At 30.5% G+C, this 24,551-nt stretch overlaps 1 protein-coding gene across 1 annotated transcript in view; it reads right to left on the bottom strand.

Moving 5' to 3' along the window:
- Positions 1-365: 365 nt before the first annotated feature.
- Positions 366-24,551, bottom strand: part of LOC134687941 (protein mono-ADP-ribosyltransferase PARP14-like) — a 43,208-nt gene continuing 19,022 nt past the window's right edge. Inside the window, exons 10-21 of the mRNA XM_063548403.1 lie at positions 23,779-24,009; positions 22,926-23,147; positions 20,215-20,302; positions 18,539-18,700; positions 17,920-17,985; positions 15,761-15,934; positions 14,187-14,402; positions 9,499-9,710; positions 8,764-9,187; positions 8,243-8,391; positions 6,146-6,323; positions 366-5,405 (exon numbers count right to left, since the gene is read on the bottom strand). Coding sequence (XP_063404473.1) covers positions 5,125-5,405; positions 6,146-6,323; positions 8,243-8,391; positions 8,764-9,187; positions 9,499-9,710; positions 14,187-14,402; positions 15,761-15,934; positions 17,920-17,985; positions 18,539-18,700; positions 20,215-20,302; positions 22,926-23,147; positions 23,779-24,009 — 2,403 coding nt within the window. The 3' untranslated portion in view covers positions 366-5,124. The remainder of the gene's footprint in view (positions 5,406-6,145; positions 6,324-8,242; positions 8,392-8,763; positions 9,188-9,498; positions 9,711-14,186; positions 14,403-15,760; positions 15,935-17,919; positions 17,986-18,538; positions 18,701-20,214; positions 20,303-22,925; positions 23,148-23,778; positions 24,010-24,551) is intronic.

Genomic DNA, 24,551 nt, shown 5'->3' with positions numbered 1-24,551 from the left:
GAAATAAACGTGGTTATTTCACTCTCTGACGTCATACAACAATAGGCATTGTCAAGACGTCGATAATGTCGAAACAAAACATGCGTAGGAAAAACATATAGTTCCTTACATTTTCTACATTAATTTCATAAAAAAGCAATTTGACAATGTAATAAAAAGTATAACTAATCGCCGTATTTTAATATAAAAAATAAGAAAACTTGTGACCGAACGTCGCTATGGATTAAACTCGTGCTGCGCACTTGTTAAATCCATGCGTCGTTCAGTCACGCGTTGTCTTATTTTTTTATATTCAAATACGGCGATTAGTTATACTATAATTAATATTTTTGTCATATATTTCTCCAATACTATATATATATTGACCATAATGATTTCATATATAGTCAGCAGATTTCTCTAAATAAAAGCAGGGCCTGTTAGTTATGATATTTTATATGAAAACTGATTTAAAATTTGGCAACTTACCTACCAAAATAAAAAAAGTGAAAGTTTAAACAACTTTTGGTATATCAAACCAATTCTGAATAAAAGAAAATGAACAAAGGATAATTTAAGACAAACATTTATGATATGTAAAACTTTAAAATCAATATAAAGAATAAAGTATAAATATTCAAAAATATAAATAATATAGTCATAACAAAAATCCCTTAAAGACCAAACAGCATATTATTTAAGGGCTTTTGGAAGCAGCACCACTTAAATTGTTAAGACTTTTAAAATTTGTTTGTTTTTTGTTTAGCTCACCAAAAAAGCAAACAAGCATCAGATTATCTTGTCGAGTTGTGCACTTTAAATTAGTTTCTAATATGATTTTCCTCAACACTTTAGGCAAGAAAACAGAGATGATTTGCGCGAAATGGATGATATTATTTTTACTCAAACACACAATAAACTTAAATTTACAGTTTATGGCCAAATACAATTATCATTCCTGAATAATTGTTTTAAAAATATAGGAATTTTGAGCTCAGATAAATTGTTCTGATGAAAGAATAACACAGTTTCAATGGTACTTATTTTATCTGTCCAAGCTACAAAGGCAAGGGATATAAAAAATATATGTGTAACACAGGAGAGCCTTAACAACTGGTCTGAGACATTGTTTATACAAATCTATGATATAAGTAATATTCATAAAAATTAGGCAAGAATTGTACAAATGAGAGCGTTAATACTGCAATTTTACATACAATCAACATTTCCAAGGGCATAACTCCTTCAAAAATTTTTGAAATGCTCTGATGGTTCAAACGCGTCCAAGACATTGCTAATATCATCTAATAGTATAAATTTCAAAACTATCTGACAAGAATTGTACACATGAGAGCACCAATGATACTATTTTCCATATAATGTTTCCAAGGGGCTTAACTCTTTTGAAATTGATAGATTGGCAATGATTTCAAACTCATCTGATATATTGTCGATATAAACCTATGATATGAGTAAAGTTTCATAAAGTCTGGCAAGAATTGTACAATTGAGAGCACTAATTATAATGAAATTTTCCATAAAATTAATGTTTCAAAGAGGCATAACTTTTTTTCAAAATGATTAATCCTTACTAATTTTCCAACTCCTCTGAGATATTATACTGATATAAATCTGGAATATAGGAGGGTCTGGAGGGGGGTCTGTTATTCTGTAAACATTTGCTCCAAAGTTGGTCCTCAGGTGCAAAAAGCGTCATTTATGACGTTTTTTCATTCTTTTTCTCGACCTGTAAATACGACAGAGGCTAAAAGATGCATCCATCTGTAGTTTTCATGTAGGGTTGACACTAGTGAACACTTTTATCACAACAGTTGTTAGGTCCGAGTGAAACTGATCTGGGTTCATCAGTGTAAAGAATGTCATTTGCACCAAAATTCTCCTAATTTTCGATTTTTTCCGATTTTGAACTTTAACTGGACTTGCGACCTGAAGTAGTCGTTTCCTCAGCGTATTCTAATAATAAACACAATCAGTGGTTATTTGCCTTTAGGTCAACAGTATTTGACAAGGTTTCAGTCTTTTTAACTCTGTGTTTCAGACCTTAAAGGTGAGCCCACCCCTCTAAAAAAAAACAATTTGGTCCGATCTCAAATTTTGAAGTTTGTTTTTGAGCTTATTAAATGGCATCACAATGACCTCTAAATGTATGGAGCCCCATTGATGCAAAATAACTGTGATCTGGGTACGGCAGTAATATTACAGCCCCTGCACGACCAGGGTTAAGGGCATTATTCTTTAATCATTTAATCCCATCCAAGCCCTCATATAGAGTTCAAAAAAATATCTCAAGAATTGTGCATGTGAGAGCACTAATTACACCGGATGGATGGATGAAGGGACTGACTGACAGACAATTATGGACGTCACAGGGGTAAACAAATGATATAAAACATATATCATCTTTTCAGAAAATTTTGATTGTACTTGGAATGTTTTCACCTTTGGTGGGAATGAAATAAACCATAATTTTAAAAGATTAATGAAAACACTTAAGGAATGACTGTAATATTCTTTCTGTCTATGAAGAAATAACATAAAAAATTTGGTGCACACTGAATAGCGTGTAGCAGGCTATTTAACAGTGTGCACCACATTTTTTATGTTATTTCAAATAGACAGAAAAATAATTAGTCATTTCTTATAATTTAATACTAAATTCCATTTTAAACCATAGAATACCATGAAAAAGCGTTGATGTTGTCATGGTCACATGACTAAATTATGTCTATGGGCTTATAACAAAATTAAATCATTTAAAAATGTAAAAGATCTTTGATTCAATTTCAAAAAAGAATTATGGTTCTTGTTTAATTTCTATAGATTTTTTTTACATATTAAGTAAAAAAAAAGTAAGTAACTCTTATTTTTTTGGAAAAACAATATTGAGGTTGATACAGAGACACAATGAAGTCATTAACCCCTATTATAAATCACAGTTTGATTAGATTGTATACTTTTTTGCTCAAATTGTGAAAAACATCGACACAAAAAATTTAATAAAAAATCCGATGCAGAGCTGAGGTGGCTGTTTGATCTTTAAAAGGAATAAAAAAATATATCACAGATCTTTGTAAAAATAACTTGTTGTAGATGAAGAAAAACAACACCCACAATAAATACAAAGAAAATATAAATATCATAAATGACTGCATGCCATCATTTGAAGATCCAGTACATACAACCAAAAGCAAACTTTGAAATGTGAAATCTGTCTAGGGGTAAATTCAGTAAAAAATCTCCCATTGACTTTAATGCTAATCTATGTATGGAATTTAATTTATACCTGATTTACCTTTAGAAATTGGAATCTTTCATATAACATTCATGAAAGTACAAATGTAGCCCTATCTTTTGCAACAATAAAAACATAGGGTCATGCGGCATTTTTGGGCATTCACATGGCCTTGTTTACAAACAATGTAGATTCGCACTGAAATCCTATACTGACCCCAATTACTTTTCAACACTGTAGTAAAAAAAAATTGTACCTTAAGCATTTACTTTTTATTTTTTTTCAACTCTAGTTTTGATCCATCTTCCAAAAAATATTTATTACAAACATTATCTACCAATCAGAAGAGCATAATGACTTCAGTGTTATACAGAAAGCTCTCCCCTAAAGGGCGGTCCCTGATGACGTATATTTATTTACTGAATCTACCCCTCTAAGAAGAAAGTGTCTTATTGAGTTTCAGATCTATGTGTTACCATATCTGTTAACAGTTCTCAATTAAGAGAAAAAGTGTCACCTATTTGAAGTGGAAATTCCCCTTATAACAGGTCTCTTGAAGGATACACTTCTTATTCATTGATCACCATAAACCATAATATTAAGTTATAATGAACCATTTTATAAAATATCATGCAAAATCTCCCAAAAAGAGAGTTGTTTGTAGCAAGATCGCCCCTATCCACTTTATATCTGGCATAAGTTTGTGTAAGTATTTTATGTACATTATACAGTTGAAATAAATGAAAATTAATTTTGCAATATGTTTTGATTTACTGAATGTAGAACAATAAATACAAAGCATAAAAAACTGACTGTCTAAATAACTCTACAAATAAAGAAATTAAAAGTACATTATGAAAAATCAAGTACATCTTTTAAACAAAACAACTAAATAAACATACATATCATTTTAAATGCCATATTCAATAGACAAACTCTTAGGTCTGAGAACACAATTAATTCGTAGTGCATTTCTTTTAGAACATAAATGAAAATAAAAAAAATCCCACCTGCGCTTTTTCAAAGAAACTTTTACAGTGTGTTGTACTACTTTTGGGACAAATTATATCAAATTTATAGAAAACTTCATCGCCTCTAACTCAAAATATGGACAATTTTATGTTTAGGGCGTCTTGAAATCTTTTGACAGCTTCCGAAGTGCTCATTTTCAACCTTTTTCAGCTGGACCAAATCACTACTTTCCTTTAAAATTCTGGACCCAAATTTTTTTACAGTGTAATTTCATCCCCCTACTTGCAATTTGAGGCATTGAACATGGAGAAATAAATTTGGAAGGGGTATAAAAATTAATGGCAAGTAACACACTGTCAACACTAGGGACTATATTTGTGAACAACAAAAATCAAGGGACGACAATGGTGATCTCGGACCACATATTTGGAGTATATATCTGAAATCTCCAGTGCAAAATAAATACAAAAAATACATTTTCGAAAATAATTCTAATCAGATCCAACAGACACAACATAAATTGTAGCATAATGATAAAAAAACTAATGTAGTTAGTACATTGTAGCAACTTGTTAAGGTTATATATTGTATTGAAAGGCAAGAGCTAAACCAAATAAAAATAAAACAAAAACAAAATTGTAATATATATGTTATATCAGCCATAAACCATAAAAATCTTTTGATAGTTTCACTTCTTTAAGATAAAGGACAACATATAGATCAATATTCACGGACTCCATTTATTGACATATATCTGGTTCACTAACAAATCAAATCCACAGATATCTTTGTAAAATGACTTTAACATGCTGTAATCTTTGCTGAGGTGTTTCAAAGCAAACAATCAATATTTTGATTTTTGTAGGCAAAAAATTCAACATTCAAAAAATATGAATCGTAAAAAAACACTTTTACATGCCTCATTTGAACATGATCATGTATTCTGGATAGGCCTGAGCATCATGGAAAATAATAAACATGCCTGGATTTGCAGGGTTGTCCACAACACAATCATATAATATATGAGTTCCAGCCTTTGTAGGAGGCATTCTCATACCTCCTTGTCCATAGGTATATTCTCCAGTCAACACTTTACATAGGTACATTCTTTTGTTTCCATTAGAGTCTGGAACTGAATATGTGTTTGATGCAGAATAGTTGGCAGCACTAGCAAAATACACACCGTCACCATATGCTGTAGCTATAGGAATATACAACATATAATGTACTCAAGATATGTTCATAGTTATTGACTTGGGAAGTTCTACAAGTGCCAGGTGTGCGTGTTATGTTGTTTTTGAGGTGTTTAGTGGACAATGTTTAATGGTACATAAAAAGCCACAAAAAGATGCACGAGAGAGCATGTTGATAGATTAAGCTATTTAATTCAGTAATCAACTAATTACTTGATCATATTTCCTAAAAGTAGTGATACATATATTGAATTCTTATTTGAACAATGAACTTTATCATAGCTTTTAAGTATAGGTTAATGAGAATTCATTTTATCAACATGTGCTTACCCATGGAATGATGGAACTATACTTCATATCCCATCTTGATAATGAAAAGACAAATGTTCATGAAATAGATCAGAGTGAAATGATACCTACATGTGTATCTTGCAAGTAAATTGCAAACAATGTAAAAGTTTCAATGCAAAAATCGTTTCAGATCTGCAATCAGAAAGAAAGCATCTGAAATATAGACCATCTAAGGTCAATGTTAAGACAGATCTTTAATATAATATATGATCACCGACTATACACTTACTATGAGAACCAAATGAAACAAGTACTGGCGACAATTTTGTAGCACTGTCAAATTCACCGCAGATTTTGGTCTGTGTATTTTAGTAGTCATAGCATGTATATTTCCATTTGATTAAGTAAAGTTATAAGCATATGAGCCAACAAACTTGCTTTACAGGAAAATACTTACCATTTTTACCACAATAGCTTCTATTAAAGCCAAACTTATTGATACTGTCCATAGCATCCTTGGCAAATCCGTGCCACAGTGAATTTTCATTCTGATGACCAGGTGGATTGGTACTATCAATAGATTTCTTCTTGGCTACATATTGTTGATAAAGAGTTTTGTTTTGAATTCTGTGAATCTGAAAAAAAATCAATTAATGGGAAATAAAAAATTGAAGAAAAAAATATGCATCCCATGGATGCAATGTCCAGCTCACATTTATATCACATCACTGCAAAATCAAGGCTTAACTGTCATAAACCTTTAACCAACACAAGTTGCTTTACATCATAATGAACATGAAAACCAAAGTACAAGTTGATGCGTGACCCCAAATTCACAGTAAAATTGAGAACAGAATAAAAACTACTTCAAATCTGATACAGGATCCACAAATGGACAAGAATCAGGCAGCAAACATAATTATTCATTTTATCTAAGGTAGGGCATCACCATATATTTTCTTGTTTCACTAATTTTTCTAAATTCATATTACTTATTTTTGTATATTTCTGTAAATTTGTAACTATATATATATTTCTGTATCAACTATATCTCCACAATAAACCTTTCTTTGGATACAAGAAATTTAACACTAATGTGCATACATGGTGAACATTTCAATTAATCAAATCATTTGAAAAATAGATTTAACATGTTTTTCGAAACATATCTTAAAAATCAAAGATGCATAAATTCAAGTTTGACTATGATAAATCTATCAAATATGCCACTTTACAGATGGTTTTTGTCTAAAATGAATGTTCCCACATTCGTGTTCAGTCTCAATCTTTATATTTATAGATTATTTATGGTTTTTTAAACGAGATGCATTTTCTCATTCTCATCTCATCGAAGGCCAGAGCCCTGAGATGAGATGAGAATGAGAAAATGCATCGAGTTTTAAAAAACCAAAATAATCTATTTATCGCTATTATTTGTATTTTCGAATATCATTTTAATCTAAATTTCAGTAAAAAAAAGTATCTTATCCGATGAAAATGCATTTTCTTTTGTGGTACTATTTTTTTTAGTGTAGGCTTATTTGATATAAATATGTAGTCACTCAGGTAGTTTATTCATTTGAAAAAAGATGTCTCATCTGACCATCCGGCGTGTTCAAATATGGCGAACACCATTTTCACTGTTGATAAGCTGTAATTTGGTGTTTCTACGTATCAAAATGAAGTGAACGGTTGACGTTATAATGTATTTTCAAAGCAGACGAAGAAATATACATGCAGACAGACCTACGATGATTTCAAGTAGACTTGCGTAAAAACAAGGACATTTTTTTTTGTTAAAAACATGATTTGATTACTTTTATTAACTTCCAATAAATTATTTAACAGCGAAATCCACAGTAAAATATTAAAACAAGAAATCATCTTTTATTGTTGACATTTCAGCGCAGTCAGATAACATTTTTTTGTATAGTTCCGGCTAATCTTTTCAATCTTTTCTAATTAATTAGATTAATACGCTGTTGCTAAGGACCTTAGAAACTAGCGATAATTTTCATTCTCACTCTACACAAGTGATATGAAAATTATCACAAAAAAACATCAAAGGAAACATACAGATAATAGCGATAAATATTATTTATCGTCATACAACATATATTTAAATATTAAGACTGACACAGTGTGCAACTTCTATCCAAGACAAAATCTGTCTACATATAAGCACAAATGCTAAAATTGTGAAGATTTCAGTAATTTTGCATGAAATATTGATTTTAGTTCTTGATGCATGTGATTTACATTGTTAAAAACAGCCTATGGTTATGAAACAGAAATATTTTTCTTTCTAACTAATATCTAAAATTTTAACAAAAATGGGTCTTACTGGTCCTAGTCCTTATGTCTTGCAACATGTTTAAAGGTGAGGCATTTCTAAATCATAAAATATTTGTCCACTTTTTTTATTTCTTGTACTGTCACAATCTTTTAAGACCATTCACTGGGGATCATTTACAATCATATTTCATTAGGATCATATGTGTATATTTTTCCAATTTTAACAAAGAAAGTAGGAATACCCTAAACATATTTTTACCTCAACAATTTGTCTTTGACTTCCTACACTTGAAATGAATTTCTTGGACACTGTCTGGAATTCAGATGTACTTGGACTCAGGATAACAACTTTGCAGTTCTCTTTATCATCCATGATTTCCCAATCATCTGGAATCTTAAAGGTAGTGTCTGAAAAAATTAACGGAAATTTCAAAATATTGTACTCAAAGTCCTAATAAAAATTGATTGACCATATTTTCAAGAATAATCACACTTTAAATTGATGGTACTTCCCAGTATAGTATTCAAAACATGAACATCTTTTGCACACAACATTAAAATTGTTTTTTGTATTTCAACAATTAGTACAGATCCAATAACATAAATTGTTTTGCTTTTAAAAAGGTAAAAAGGAACAAACAAAAATCTTTTTTATTCAAAAATTATATGATTTAACTGGTCATTTTTGTAAAAACCTAATTTGGCACATTTTCTAATTTTAAACAATTGGGGAGATACTGGTATTTCTGAAAAGAATTGAAAAACAATTTAAAATCCCACCTTTTCCACTGATTTTCGACTTCCTGAGAACCTTTACTCGATCATTCTTATCATTGTGTGCATACTCCTCCATATCAGTAAAGTCAATGATAAACTTATTCCCATCTTTATCTATGATGCTTGATGAAGGCTTCAGGCTCTCAAAGTCCTGTTCAAGCTGCAGATTGGTTTTTGAAGGGTATTCCACTAACTCATCCTTATCTCCTTTCTTGCTGCATATGTAGTACCACTGCACACTCTCAGAAACTAAGTTAGCTTTAAGACCTGCTAGTCTATCTTGTTCTGCATCTTTAACAATCATGTTAGCCTTTTCCAAAGCTATTGATAAATTAACTGTGAAACCTTTCAATACAATTTTTTCTGATTTTTTATCAATCTTGATTTCAACACCGCACAAAGCTTCTATTTTCTTTAATTCATCCTCCTAAAGAAAAGAAAAGAAAAGAGTTTTTCATTATATCAAAACAAACAACAATTTTATACTACAATTTACGTAACCAATTGCACAACAATCCTTTCAGAGATTTTTTTTTTGCTAAACAATTTTCAACTGAAAAGAAAAAACAGGAGAGAAATTGTCTCCAAAATTTTAAAATCATCTTATCTTTTTCAATTTGTGAATTTATATTATTTTGTGGAAACAAATAATTCTCAACTTGCTTCCTTTGACTATGCTGTGTATGTGTCTCATTGGCAAAAATGACCTTTAAACACATTTATTAAGTTTTAGTTTACCTGATCTTTTCTGAATTCTTTTAGTACTTTTCCAGCTTTGATTTCCTTGTCCTTGATCTCAGCAGAAATATTTTTCTCCAGAACTTTAACTGCCTTGTCTGTATCTGACTTCACTTTACCAAATATAACACACTTGACTTCTGATAATGCAGGAGTCTTCCCTGTATCTGTTTCCTTCAATTCTCTTTCTATTCTAGTCTTACTCCGAGGACCTTTAAGATATATTTTACTGTGTGAAAATCAGAAATATCTAAAATCTGTACAAAATTGCTAATATATTTATAACTTGACTGCGTTCTAAATTTCATTTCCAGTTTAATCTTCAAACTGTATTTCCTTTAGCTGTATTCCAGCATTTTTTCCCCTTCCTTTTAAAACATCAATACCAAATTTTAGAGTAATATTTTCCTTTAAGATCGATTTTTGACTATTTTTGTAATCAATTTCACTGAAAAATCAAAGAGCAGAATGCTCTGAGGGATACGATTGCCATAGTTTTCATTGACACATGTATAGCAGTTCTGCCAAATTTTCATTAAACAAATGCAGGAGATTTGGCCAAAATTGAAAAGATCAAAGAGGAAAAAAATAGATCCAAGAATACTGCCGCAAAAAAGCATGAACATGCGTGAGTCTCAAGCATTTTTGGCTGGTAACCCTGGTACAGCTGGATAGTATTATTCTCTAAACTAATTCAACTGCACATGCAAAATGTAACAATCTGAATAGTCACTCAACTTAAAGAATAGCCAATCCCCGTTACAAGTGTATGAGCCATGTACTTATTGTGTTTTATCAAATTATAGTTATCCTGTACCATTGTAAACTCGTACCACTAAAAAAAACTTGTACCAATGCAAACTCGTACCATTGCTCACTCGTACCAACTTATTTAAATGCATTAAAATGATGTTAAATGATGAATATACATGATATACGTTACTTTCACCCAATACCTCTTAAGTCTGTAAAATGTATATAATTTGAAAGTACAATGACCAATTTGTAGCTAATGTTCCTTGTATATTGGATAGAAAATACTGTGGCAGATGTAGATAATTAAAGTATAAACAGTTTCACCCGAAGAAAATTTTTTATGAATGATTCAGTCTTAGTAGTTAGTCCAAATGATTGCCAAAATTATTTTTACTGTCTATAAATAAATGTAGCAAAGAAATGTAAGTGATTCCTGTTAAGGGGGTCCGCATTTTCTCCCCGCAAAAAAAACACATGGCTTTCAAGAATTGTAAACATAGCATTCAATTTGTGATCATGGATTACAGCTTTAATTAACTTAAATTGGATATATATATATTCAACATGTTCAATTTTAATAAGGTACAGTTAAAGCAATGTTTTAACTTTCCTCTGGATTAAGTTCTGCAGTGGCGGATCCAGAACTTTTTCTAAGGGGGAGCCTGCTGACTAACCTAAGAGGGGGCCGCTCCAGTCATGCTTCAATGATTCCCTTTATAATCAACCAAATTTTTTCCACGAAAAAGGGGGGGCCCTGGATCCGCCTATGTTCTAGTTTGAAAGATCAGTTAAAACATTAATGCTTTAAAACATTCTTTATTTTTGTCTAAGTTTTCATTTAACTCCTGTGTAAAATTCAAGTAATTCAACTTTATTTCTATTAAGTTTACAAACAGAAACCCATAAAACATCATATTTTTTAATATATTTTTCTGAATGGTACGACTTCCCAGTAGTACAAGTTAACTTTTTTGGTTCCAATGCCGTGGTACGAGTTAACTTGCTTCCATATCTTATCACCGTAATTCTAGGAGGAACCCTAAACTGGACCCCTGTTGTGTTCACTTATCGCTACACTGAACTTCGGTGCAAAGCTATATATAGAACGGCGGACCAGTTTAGGAGGAACCCCATTTCTTACTCCTTAATTATTGAAGTTCCTTTGGGTCAGAGGGCATGACTCCTTTCGGTACACACTCCTCTGTTTACATTGAGATCGTTCTTAATATAATACGACGTTTATCGGCATTTACGAGTTAATTCTTCTTGACGAATACTTCGAAAAGGGAGACAACTCCAAACGATAATATGGAAGATTCCATTTCTGCTGAAGGGGTGTTATAGGTAATTTTTACGATGAAACATTTATTTTAATTTAAATTATGCATATGATTTAAAATTATGCAACAACAATAGCCCTCCATACGCAGACAGACATAGAAAGAATCTCATGAGTTTCAAATTAATCAATGAAGCGGAGAAACACTCAATCTGATACCCCTTGAAATCAGGAAAACTACACGCATGTGGGCCGGTCTCACTAATTAGCGACAAAAAGCGTCAAGAAGCGACAAGAAGAAAAATAATATAAGTGACAAAAAGCAACAAGAAGCTATTTAGCGACAAGAATAAATTTTGTCATCACATACATCAAAATATTTTTTTAGGATTACATTGAAAGATGAAGAAATAAAAAAAATTTCGAGGAAGAGATTGTGTACTTTTTATTATCATATTGATAGATGAAGAAATTAAACATGTGTAAGAGCAAAGGAAATGTAAACGCTATAAAATGAAAATAAAAACAAAGATTTGTCACCTTCCTTTTGAAGGATTTAATAAAACAAAAACATGACATATTATTTCCTTCCTAACTGTACAATTATTTGTTCCTGATCATAGGACCAACATTAGCTGTGGCTTCACTCTAAGGTAATATACAATTAAGAGCAACAAATGAGATTAACTAGGTGCGTGTCCTTTGTTTTATTGCTACAATAACATCCATTAACACCTTCATCAATTACCAGAATATACAATTATTGTACCGAATAGTGGAGCCACCTGTTGAAAACTCAAGATTGTCATCAGTTTCCTTTAATCTTCAATCTATATGCATAAACATGATAAATGAGACAATACACTATAAAAATGATGAAAAATATTCACATTTTAATTATGTTTTCCTCTTGTTTGATTTCAGTTCTTAATTTGTATTTCACAATTTGTGTATGTATTTTCTGGACAATTATGCACAAATAATGCATTTTGCAAGTTAAGCATATATTGTACAAAAAATAGTTTTAAAAACAAATAAAAAGACAAAATATATTATTGTTCTAAAACACAAGTAAAAGTAATACCATAAAACGACAGGGTAAAGGTAATACTTCCTGTGATACCTTATAAAATATCATGTAAATAAATGTAGCAACTGAATTTCATTTTTTCCCCTATCAAAATTAACTTTCCTGTCGTTGAAATTGTTTTCTTTTGCATATTTTTTTAATATTTATTTCGAATAAGTAATATAAATAAAAAAATGTTTTCTTGTCGCTAAATAGTTTCGGGTTGCTAATATTATTCTTCTTGTCGCTTCTTGACGCTTTTTGTCTCTAATTAGTGAGACCACGCATGGGCATTTATACATAAACAATCCGCGACTTGCGATTTGGAACAAGAACGTTTATTAAATGATATGATGAATGGTTCTGCATTTCTTTATGAGAGTACAGTATCAAATATCAGTTTCATAACGGTAAAATATAGAAATACTCCTCTTCAGTTCTTATGACAGAAATAGAATTATCGATCGGCTTTCAGAGAACTCTCGCAAGTTATCAAAATTTGGGAATTCCCTCTGACGTGTTTCTAAATTTATAAAAACACTAAATATAAATACTGTTTAATTCTGTTTTCCATATTGTTACAAACACGCATATAAGTCAAGGAAAATATCACACATGAAGATTATGAGTAAAACATTACAGGAAAGTTGTTTATGTTCAATTGTTTTGCTTGTTTTTACCTTTTAAAGCAAGACAATCATAAGAATCTGAGATGTTGCTGAATGTTTAGAATAAAACGAATGACGTGAGGGAGTGTATCATAGGGTCAACTGTAAAAGTCTACAGATTGCTTGACAGCAATCGTATCCCAAAAACCAACATGTTGACCGTAGATTTCCCTATAAGAAGACCCTATGTTACAATGTTCCCAGCCTTGCACAACTATTTCATCTGTCCAAATACAAATAGCGAAAAGGTTGTTCATTCTTTAAACCTTTTATAAATATTTTTAGAGCTCATGCAATGTGATTGATATCTAAAGGGGGCATAACTCTACGAAAATATTTGTTCAGCCCTTATTTCCAAGCTGTCAAAGACTTTGCTGAATTAGACATGATATAAATTTCATAAAACTCTGCAATAATTGTACACAGGAGAAAACTTACAATGTAATTTGTTATATAATCAATGTTTCCAAGGGGCCTAACTCTTTAAAAAATAATTCATTGGCACTGATATTTAAACTTTTTAAAGACATTGATGATATATATCTATAATACAACTTAAAGCCAATTTTCCAAAATATGGATATTTTCAAGGGGAAAAACTCTTTAGAAAATATCAATCTGTATCACTAATAATGATTTTCCAACTAGTCAAAGACAGTTGCTGATATAAAAATTTGATATAACTTTAATAAAAATTTGGCAAGAATTGTACTTGTGAGAGTACTTATTTAACAAGACAATATTAATGGACAGACAGACACCCAGTACTTCTATGTCCCCTGCACCACTTTCACAGAGGACCAAAACATTTTTCTAGGGAAACATTGGTCTTATTCAATTTCATGAGGTTGATTATAGTGTTGGTGAAATTTCAAAATCAATTTAAAATATCTGTTGAAAATCTATTTAAATTTACCTAATCCCATATCTGCCACAACTTTATCTCCATACTGAGCAGGCTCTGCTTTAATCTGATCTCTACATTTTCCTGTGGCATCAATAAATGATTTCAGCATACTATTTTCATATATCACTACATGTACTTCTTGTACATGTTGTGGACGGTATTGACTTATTACACCTAACATGTCTGTAGCTACCTGATAAACAGATACATTGGCATTGGCTGTCCCTGAAAAAAAATTTGTAAAGATAATATTAGTAAATATTGCATGTAAGACAGAGAAATCAATACATCCTTCTTTAAAAGGCTTTGACTTATTTATAACCTGCTTTCATACAAAAAGAAAACAAGAATATGGCCATAGTACACATGATGTCCCACTTGCTTGAAAGACGGATGAAGGAACAAACAGAGGCACGGAACAAAAAACATAAAGCCTTGTTTGGATTTTTTGTCAAATTTTCGGAACCCTCTGGTTTTATCTATTTGAATACCTTGAAAAAATTTGTCCGGTGACCCCCTTTTTCTTTTTAAAAATCTTTTACATGTATGATGATAAGCCATCTGTAAAAGTCGCATAAAATTTTAATTACTTTTTAACAGTTTTTGAGCACTTCAACTTGTCAATGATAAAGCTATGAAAATTGAAGTGAGAATATTTTCCCGCCAAAATGGCTAATATCTCACAAACAAGTATGGTGACCTATACATTTTTTTTGCTCTTTAGATTCCTTTATTAATTCTCTATCAATATAAACTAGTGTTTTGAAAAGTTGATAACTTTGAAGCTCAGAAGCGAACTCCCTTAAGTGGGGCATTAAAATGTGGTATTTTATACTGGTAATACAAAGCTTAAAGTCTGTAATAAGAGTTTTATTAAACATCTTTCTTTGTGTACTATATTCAGTTAAGCTGTTAAAATTCATAATAATTTCTAAAATGTTATTGCTCACTATGAATAAAATATAAGTAAGAAAAATAACTCCTGTAATTGAAAAAGAGATACATGAAAAATTGACCTGAAATTTTGAGCTTTGTATATATGTATTATTTTGCCGCCAACATTGTCACAAACATAGCATTAATATGAAAAGCATTTAGCCACATCAATTTTAATGAGTGCCTCCATAATCTGTAACCTGTGATCATTGAGTGCCCTCTGCCTTGTTTTATGTTTGGTATCATTGGTTTAGAATCAGACAGTTGAATATTTTCACATCTTGTTATCTGGGGACCTATTAAAGCTTTACTATGCAGTTTATATCCTTGTCCTTTGGTTATTACTGGATAGTTTTATCATTGGCAATTACACAAAATCTCTTTATTTTTTTTATTGTCTTTAAAATTTCAAATCTGAACCTTGTAATGGGCATATTTTTATTTATCGGAAGAACCAAAAACTTCCCTCTAATGTTTGTTGTATTAAAGTAGCTCAATACAAGATAATGGGATTTTACAATGTCTTTTTCATTAAATAAATATTTATAGCTTAACAAAGTTTTCAAGGAAGGATCAGAAAATATATCTGCAATTTGTATCAGTGATTAATTTACGTAATTTTCAAGTCATACAGAAACAAGTATTACCCAGAGCTGGAATTGCTACTTTATGTTTTTGTAGATCATCAGTTTTCTTGAGAACCTGGAATATTTTCCACTTTAGATCTTTTGAGGTATTTAGCATATCTAAGTGAATAATTTTATCACATGGTAAGTTTCCTCCAGATGTCACTACAAGCAGATCTTTCTTCATTTTGTCTTCTGTAAATATCAAGGTGACATTGATGACTTCTATATTTAAAGTCTAAATTGTAAGCAGCTTGTATTGTCTATTTAAAACTTGTAATTATTACAGTTATTTTTATTTTTAAGTTTACTATAAGCAGATTTAATAATCATTTGAGAAATTGGAATTTAAAAAAAAAATGTAAAGGATGCATGGTGATAACACATTTTGTGTATATTCTCTTTTTATTTTGTATTTGGCCAGTTAAACTAAGTTTTTAAACCTCAAACTAATTGCAACAGAAAATGTTTTAGTTTTAATCTGTAGCATTAAGCCCTTAATATACACAGTAAAAAGTGCCATAAATTCTAGCTTGAGGAAAACTGAAAATCAGCATTTTTAAATTCCTATGGAAATTAACATCGGAAGGGGAGATAACTCTGCAAATATGAGTCTTTTTTGGTCAGTTTTTGGTTTATTTTCTTAAAATTTAAGTAAAGTAGGATACTTTTATGGGGTTATAAGTTTATATTGGACTATATTATACAATCTTCTACTCATAAAATGTTCTTAACCGAAGTGTTGTGTGTATTTTTTTTTTGTGGCTTTGTGACCATTTTGAAAATATAATGTGAAAATTTGGTATTGTTTATATCTGTGTATTATATTTGTTCAACATCTACCTTAATTAAAGAAACTTTAAACCACAAAAAGAAGAATATATGCTTGATTATATTTTTTTTTAAATTGAGATTCTTTTCCTTGACATGTTGAAAACTTTTAAAAATGGTCATCTAGCTAAAGAATTACCAAATCTAGATTGTAGACTTATAAAAGATATGAAACTACCTAGAAAGCTTTTTGTTATGTTCTAAAGACAGCTAAAATATCAAGAATAATTAAACTCTGTTGAATAGAAGCGGTAAAGTTTAACTTTGAATCAATTTTTATTGACATTTCTGTCTTTTTGACAGAGTTATCTCCCTTTTTCAATGCAAATCTCCATAGAAATTTAAATTTAAGTCTTCCTCAAGTAAGAAGTTATGAGAATTTTTTCTGTGTTTATTTGGGGTTTAATGCTAATGAGACAAACATATGTAGAATGAAAATCAAATGTATGAATTGTTTATTTCTAAAATTGTTTTATTTTGTGCAATTGTTGGTGATCTTTAGTTTGTAAATGTCTTTCTAAATAAAAAAAAAAATAGGTGTATAATTTCATAAGAGGTTTATTTTTGACAATTTTGAGATGAAGATAAGTTGAAAGAAATATCCCTGCTTATTAACTTTATATTCAAAATTCATCAGAGTCTGGGTCCAGATATATGAGTCTTTTTTGAGAAAATAAAACATTTCAAACAAGTTTGGTAAAATAAATTGGTAAAGGAGTAGGTTCATTAAGACCCTTTTTTGGCCCCAAAATATAGCAATTTTACAAAATTGTTATAATGTAAACTTTTAGTTATTTATTGGATAGTAGTACGGTTTTGCTACATAAAAATGGGCTGTTTTTGTCAATACAATGCACATATATTGGGTACTAGCATCATTAAGTCATGCTAAATTACTGAAATCTTAACAATTCCAGCCTTTTACTTAAATTTTAGACGGCTTCCGTGTAAAACAAAAGTGGCCGCATCTGTGTTCATCCATAATATTGAAATGGAAGTTGTATTTTATGATAATACATAACATATATAAAGATTGAGGATGAACACGGATGTGGCCACTTTCGTTTTTGACAAAAACCATCTGAAAAGTGACATTTTTTCGCATGTTTGGTAGATTTTTCATATTTTAGCTTGAATCGGATCGTTTTTAATGACTGAATAAGTTAAAATCTTTCACATAAATTAATTGAATCATATGAAATAGACACTTAAGTGTGTAAAAAGTGGTCAAAATCTTTCGTCAGATGAAACTGAAATTTGAGGCCAAAATCGGTCCTTACCGGACCTACTCCTTTAAATTCTGTGTAAATAACGAGCAATTATTTTATAATACAAGGAATTAAATTTACTTTGTTTATTCAACTCTGTAGTGACATCGCTTCCTCCTTTCTTCAGTATAGCCCTGGCAACTGCACCTGAAATTATAAATCAGATTAGGCAACATTACATTGCCATATAAATTGTCCACATTCCTAAGGGAAGTAATTCAAAACTAGGAGCATTAGAAATTCATTTTTATTAATGGAGGAAGGCTATTACCTTACAGGACAAATCCTGACTCTTGAGCCAAACAGTTTTTTTACAGACTAGTAAATGCTGAACAAAACTTGACACAAATCAAACAATAATTTGTTAACAGTTTAAAACAAGCTGTTCAAAATTAATTTATAAAATTTAGGAATGTCCCCTTCAAATGAAACTATTCAAACATTATTGTGTTCCTAAGATTAGGTACATTTTGAGCCCAAATTCAAATTTCAAAGTGGAAATTGGAGAAAATTGCAATTATGTAGAGAAGGGCTTCCATTTTTGTGAATATTATTTCTAATAAGATTTCAATACATTGGTAATCCTCCTCCTTAGGTTTTCAAGAATAACCCAAATCTATATTCAAATAACTAAATATTTACTTCTCATTAATTCCATAAATGGGTCCAATGAATTTACTTCAAGAAGAATTACTCATACCTCTAGACAAGTCACATTCTGTATTACTACTGTATACAAGAACATCAACTCCAACTACAGTTATGTCCCCTTGGTAGATTTTCAGCTCAATTTTTCCAAAGTTAATTATATGCGGTCTTCCATGTGACGTAGTTGGTCTTGCAGTTCTAGGTCTGTATCTCTCTATAAGAAATATTTAATACGTTCTTTTTATACTGATCTAATATTACTCTGAATTTAATTCATATTTCATCAGGCATCCTATGAGGGTTAATTTGTCTCTGTTGACTATAGCTAGTACTGCCACAATATTTCTGCTGAGTTTATAACATTACTACATATTCACATTTGACTAATTTGTTACCATTCACTTTTAATTGATATAACTAGCAAAGTTAAGATAATTGGATACAAAAGAAATAATTTGACCCATTAATTTATAGCTTTACTAGAACACACCCGTGATATCTTGGGTCCGTGACTGAATTAAAGTATATAACTATGCGTATGTCTTATTTTAATATTGGTATTGTCATCTGGTAAATTTATGCCGATTATAAGATGCACAGTTTTCTCTGTATTCAAAATCCTTCTGCTTGAACCTGTCGACCTGGAACCTATCAATTATTGGTAATATTAATCATTTGGAAAACAAAAGGGCCTGGAATGGAGTATTTTTTACTCAACAGTATACAGCAAAAATCTAAATACACCATTGGGTGGTGCGCCTGTCAGATGCGGAACGTACAGATAAGGTAATAGGTAGCAGGTGAATATACTATAGGTATCGGTATTGGACTGGATCCGGAACTTCTTAATTATTGGCAATATCAATTACGTGGAAAACAAAGGGGCCTGGAGTGCTGTAATTTTAAATCAACAGCATTATAATATATCAGTTATATGTAAAGCTTAATTCTTTGATTCCTCGTTTTTATGTCATGACGGCTGACAAATTGGACCTAGTTATTTTAGTATTATAGATACATGTAATGTTTTTTTCTTAGAACATGAATTATTTAATGGTGTTGAAAAAATTAACTCAAAGGTTGTCCACCACTGTGCATGATCACTTTTTATTCATGTTCATAATTTTGTTATAATTTTTAACCATTTTCCTTTTTTTTCTGTATCTACAATGCTAAATTCCATTTGATTAGTCAGAAAAATAATGTGCTAATTCAGCCAAAAGTAAAATTTTGACATGCAAATTTTGTTTTTAATTGAGGTTCAAAATTCATGGGTATTACTACAGTGGAAAAAGAAGAGAGTTAACTGACAAAAAGATTTAAAATAAAATTGTGATCATAAAGTTGAATTTTATGCGACTGTCATACAAGTGTTTAGCTAGCTATAAAACTAGGTTTAATCCACCAAATTCTACGTCAGGAAATACCTGTACCAAGTCAGGAATATGACAGTTTTTTTTCATTCGTTTGATGTTTTTTAGCTTTTGATTTTGCCATTTGCCATTTGATGTGAGACTAATTCCAGTTTGAATTTTCCTTAGAGTTCGGTATTTGTGTTATTTCACTTTTAAAAGCAGATTTTACTCAATTAGATTTATCCATTGTTATTTACAATGTTACATAAAAGAAATTGTTAGGTGTGAAATCACTTTGTGTGCAGCAGGACAGTAAAGTCCCCTGTACAGGTTACTTAAATGCTATTTTATCAATAAAAAGTCTATTAGTAACCTTCTTGTGGAGGCTGTCTCTCTTTGCTAAACCGCTCTTTAGACCTCCCAGTATAGACCACCCTTCTATTAAATTCATCATCAAATCCCTGAAATGCAAAGCATGAATTTATTTTCCTGAAATTTATAGCTCTTTTTATAATTCTTCAATATTGAAAACAAATTTCAATAAACATACAACATTTGGTCACTGTCAGAAATATATCAATTGAATATTTTTGTATGAGTGGAAGAAACTGGAGAGGACAAGGTTTACAATGCATGTCTGTTGTCAAAAAAGCATTTTCTACACAAATGAGCAAATTTCTATTTATTGTTTTCATTATAACATGTTTTATTTAGCAGGTCTAGGAAAGCTAAAAAAATAAGCAGACTGGAATAAAAATGCAAAAATGCATTAACAATTTAGTACACAAATATGTGAATCACTATAAAAAAAAATATATAGGGGCTTAGACCTTTTTTAAGCTTCTTTATTCCAGATACAGTACGTAATCAGGCTACAATCATTCTGGTAAGCAGCAAAAGATATAATTTTCTTGAGAATTTAGTAGAAAAATCAATAAAAAATTTACTCTTTTTGATAATTGCACTGGTTCTTTAACTTGTTGGAAAATGTCATACAAGTAGCTAAATCATACCTGTCAACCTGTCACAATGCAAATTGAATGAAATCTCGGGTCATAACGCTACAAACTTTTTCAAGCTGAATTTCAGTATTTAGGGGACATAATTAAAATCAAAGTTTCCATAACATGTTCACATGGTTAAGTAATTTAAAATACTGTAAATTCAGAAATTAATGCGAGGTTTTTATTATTGCGAAAATTGCTACTGAGTTGTAAACGCAATAATTTAAACTCGCATTTTGAAATATTTTATATGAATTTAACAGGATTTTTCTCAAAATCGGAAGAATTAAAATCGCATTTAAGTCTAAAATGACAAAATCGCAATAATAAATGCACGCAATAATTTCTGAATTTACATTATTATAAATTATTATTCTAACATGATGTCCTTCAAATGCTTTGAGTACACACCCGTGGTAAAATTTGAATATATTGCATGGGCTGTTCCGATCGTACTCCCACGTCATATGCTTTTTTATGAATGAGTTTGTGACATCATAAAATGATGATGTTAGAATATGAGCATTTTACGGGAAAATACACGCTTGTATTACCGAAAATCATCACAACATGGAAACGTAAACAAAAAATGCTAAAATGTGTTATAAGCCATATTTGTTAAAACATTTAAGACATATAAGTAAATTATCATTTAAATTAATTCAAAACTATATACTTTATTTTAAATAGTTGAAGCATGTCACTAATATTCAGTTTGCTCCGTTCTTTTACGCCAATTTAATGGTGTGTTTATTTCTGGGAATGGCAAATATTTGCCTCCACCTCAGAGCGTTTCAATCCAAAATAATTGCCGTATTTGACCTATTGGAATCGAAATAATTCATGGGGGCTTAAATATATCTAGATTTTACCACGTGTTGTCCCTTTATGCCGATATTTTACCCCTCGCTATTGCTCAGGGTAAAATATTTGTCATAAAGGGCCAACCTGTGGTAAAATCACGATATATTCAAGCCCCCATGAATTATTTCTTAATTTCATTGCACTGTGTTTGATAAATCTGTGAAACACTGCCTTAATTCCTTTTCTTATTGATATTCATTATATTTCATACAATGTACTACATTTGATTATCATTACATGTATGATACCAACTTCACCCTCTAATATCATTTCTCAGTTTATATACTACAAATGGAAGTATTTAACATACATTATCACATATTTTGTACTGATATGTACGTTTTTGCATGGACAATAATAGTGGGAAGTCAAGGTTATCAGCCCCGAGGGCTGATATTGATATAAGCCCTCGAAATCCATATCGAGCCCCTGAGTTTAACTTCCAGTAACATGTCAATCAAAAAGAATTTGTGAACAAGCATGAAAACTTATATACAAAAAAATGAAAAATGAGAACACAATGAAAAAGAAATTTAGAAAGTTACAAATCTGCTGTAAGTAGAAAAAGTAGAAAAAAAGAAGAAAAAAATCAGTAGTGAAAATCACAAAAAATACCACTAAAATTTTAGCGTCATAAAGAATTTAAAAAAATAAATGAAGCCATGCTGGAAAAGTGATTGTTGTATGACATGGAAAGTTCAAGCTGAACATATTCCAAATCACTTTCTAAGAGTCTTTAATAGTTGCAATTCTGAGAATTAATATATTTATTGTTAATTTTCTTTTAAATTTTTCGCAAAACAGTTGTTGACTTACTGTGATACGAACTTTGTTAACTCACACTAAAACAATTTTAAAATTTTGTTCATTAAATGGTTTTTTGAATTTTTGTTGAAAATATCAAAAATAAATTGGTATAGGCTATCTTTTTTCTCTTGCTTGAAAATATGTGATAAATAGATTATTACATGTCATTTTCCATATGGTCTGTGGTATCAGCCCACAACTCATATCAAGCCCTCGGAAATTCCAGGGTTATTCAATGACCCGGCGGGTGTCCCAGGTGATCCCTCATAACTGTGAAAATCTCGGGACACACTCGCAGAATATTAATTAGTTGACAGGTATGTCTAAATCCAGTATATCCTTATTTGAATAGTGCAAGTTATGAGTGCTATGCCAATAATATAAAATATTAATAAATCCCCATACAAACCTTTATACTTTTATAGTCTTGATCATATACAACAAGCAAGACTTCAGTGATTGTAGACTTTGGTGCACTTTCTGTGAAACTTTCTATACATGAAAACATGTGTTTGGCTACTTGATCAACAGGATAACCAAGTTTGCCAGTACCAAGAGATGGAAAGGCTATAGATTTGTGTTGTTTCTTGGTTGAAACATTTAGACACTCTGTTATGAAAGTTTCCAGAATCTGTAAAAAATATATACAGCATTGAAAACATAGCCATGCATTGTTTGTATTTGTTCTTCTAATCATTAAAATTTTTCACACTACATTAAAGTAAATACAATTTATATAAAAATAGAGTTATCTCCCTTTGTTTAACTTTTTACAGCTCTTTTTTATCTTTAATAAATTCTATATTCTATCAATGCAATTAAAAATTAAAATCTAACCAACCACTTCATTTACTCACTAGCACACTTTTAACTATTAACATGGATAATATTTGTATGCCATGTCTATAACTAATAACTTTAATAATAATATTTTCAGCAATGAGGGGGGATAGGACCTTTATCGAGACTCTGGGATCGGGTGTTTTTAAGCTCAGGATTTCGGAATTGACCCTTCCGGGACGGCAGGATTTACTTTATTTAAATTAGGGATTTCGGGATTTCATGTTTAACTTTTTACAGCTCTTCTTTTTATCTTTAATAAATTCTATATAGTTATAAAATTTTATCACAATGCAATTTGAAATTGAAATCTAAACAACCACTTGATTTACTCACTAGCTCACTTTTAAACTAATTACATAAATAATATTGGTATGTATGTCTATAACTAATAACTTTAACAATCACATTTTCTGCAGTACCTTAATGGATGACTGGTCATGATGCCAGCTTGGTAGACATCCATGGAGCACGTTTTTACATGATAGCTTTCCACCTGTTGTTATAGCAACTTCTCCTTCTTTAATACCATTGGGATAATTCTGTGTACATTCATTCTGTAACCTCTGACCTCCAGCCCTCAGCACAGATTGTGACAACATACCATTTTCTAAATTCAGATTGCTTGAAGTGGAGTTTACTATGACATCAACCTGTATTAGATAAAGAAAGACTTATATTTATATTTTTGTGATAATGTTTTCACATATTTCAACAAAACTTGGTTTCTTCCATATCAAATGTGCAAAAGATAAATAAAAAAATTATTGTATTACAGTAGACTCAGAGAAATATGATACCCAAAATGTCAGCAAAAAATATCCCATTACCTGATATATATTCAATTAGACAATAAATGTATATTGATTGATATTTAAGCTAATGACAACATGATTTATTTATTAGTTTTAGGTAACTTTTAACTGATTTTAAGCAATTGTGCATACTCCTATATCTATACTCTGTCATTTGACTTTGAACTTCTTTACTAGTTACATGCTGATCTGACAATCTTTACTAGGTTCTGACAATCATGCCCACTCTATTTATAGATTATCATAGGTCAACTCAACAAGATTGATTTTCTCGCTTGAGCTGGTCCAGCGAAAGTGAGAAGAGCAATTGATTTGAGATGACCAATGATAATCTGTTTATCTCTATTATACCTATAATCACAAATGTTAATTTGATTAAA

This window comes from Mytilus trossulus, chromosome 10 (assembly GCF_036588685.1).
Source record: "Mytilus trossulus isolate FHL-02 chromosome 10, PNRI_Mtr1.1.1.hap1, whole genome shotgun sequence".
NCBI classification, from domain to species: Eukaryota; Metazoa; Mollusca; class Bivalvia; order Mytilida; family Mytilidae; genus Mytilus; species Mytilus trossulus.
This window is presented reverse-complemented; position numbering and strand designations above follow the sequence as displayed.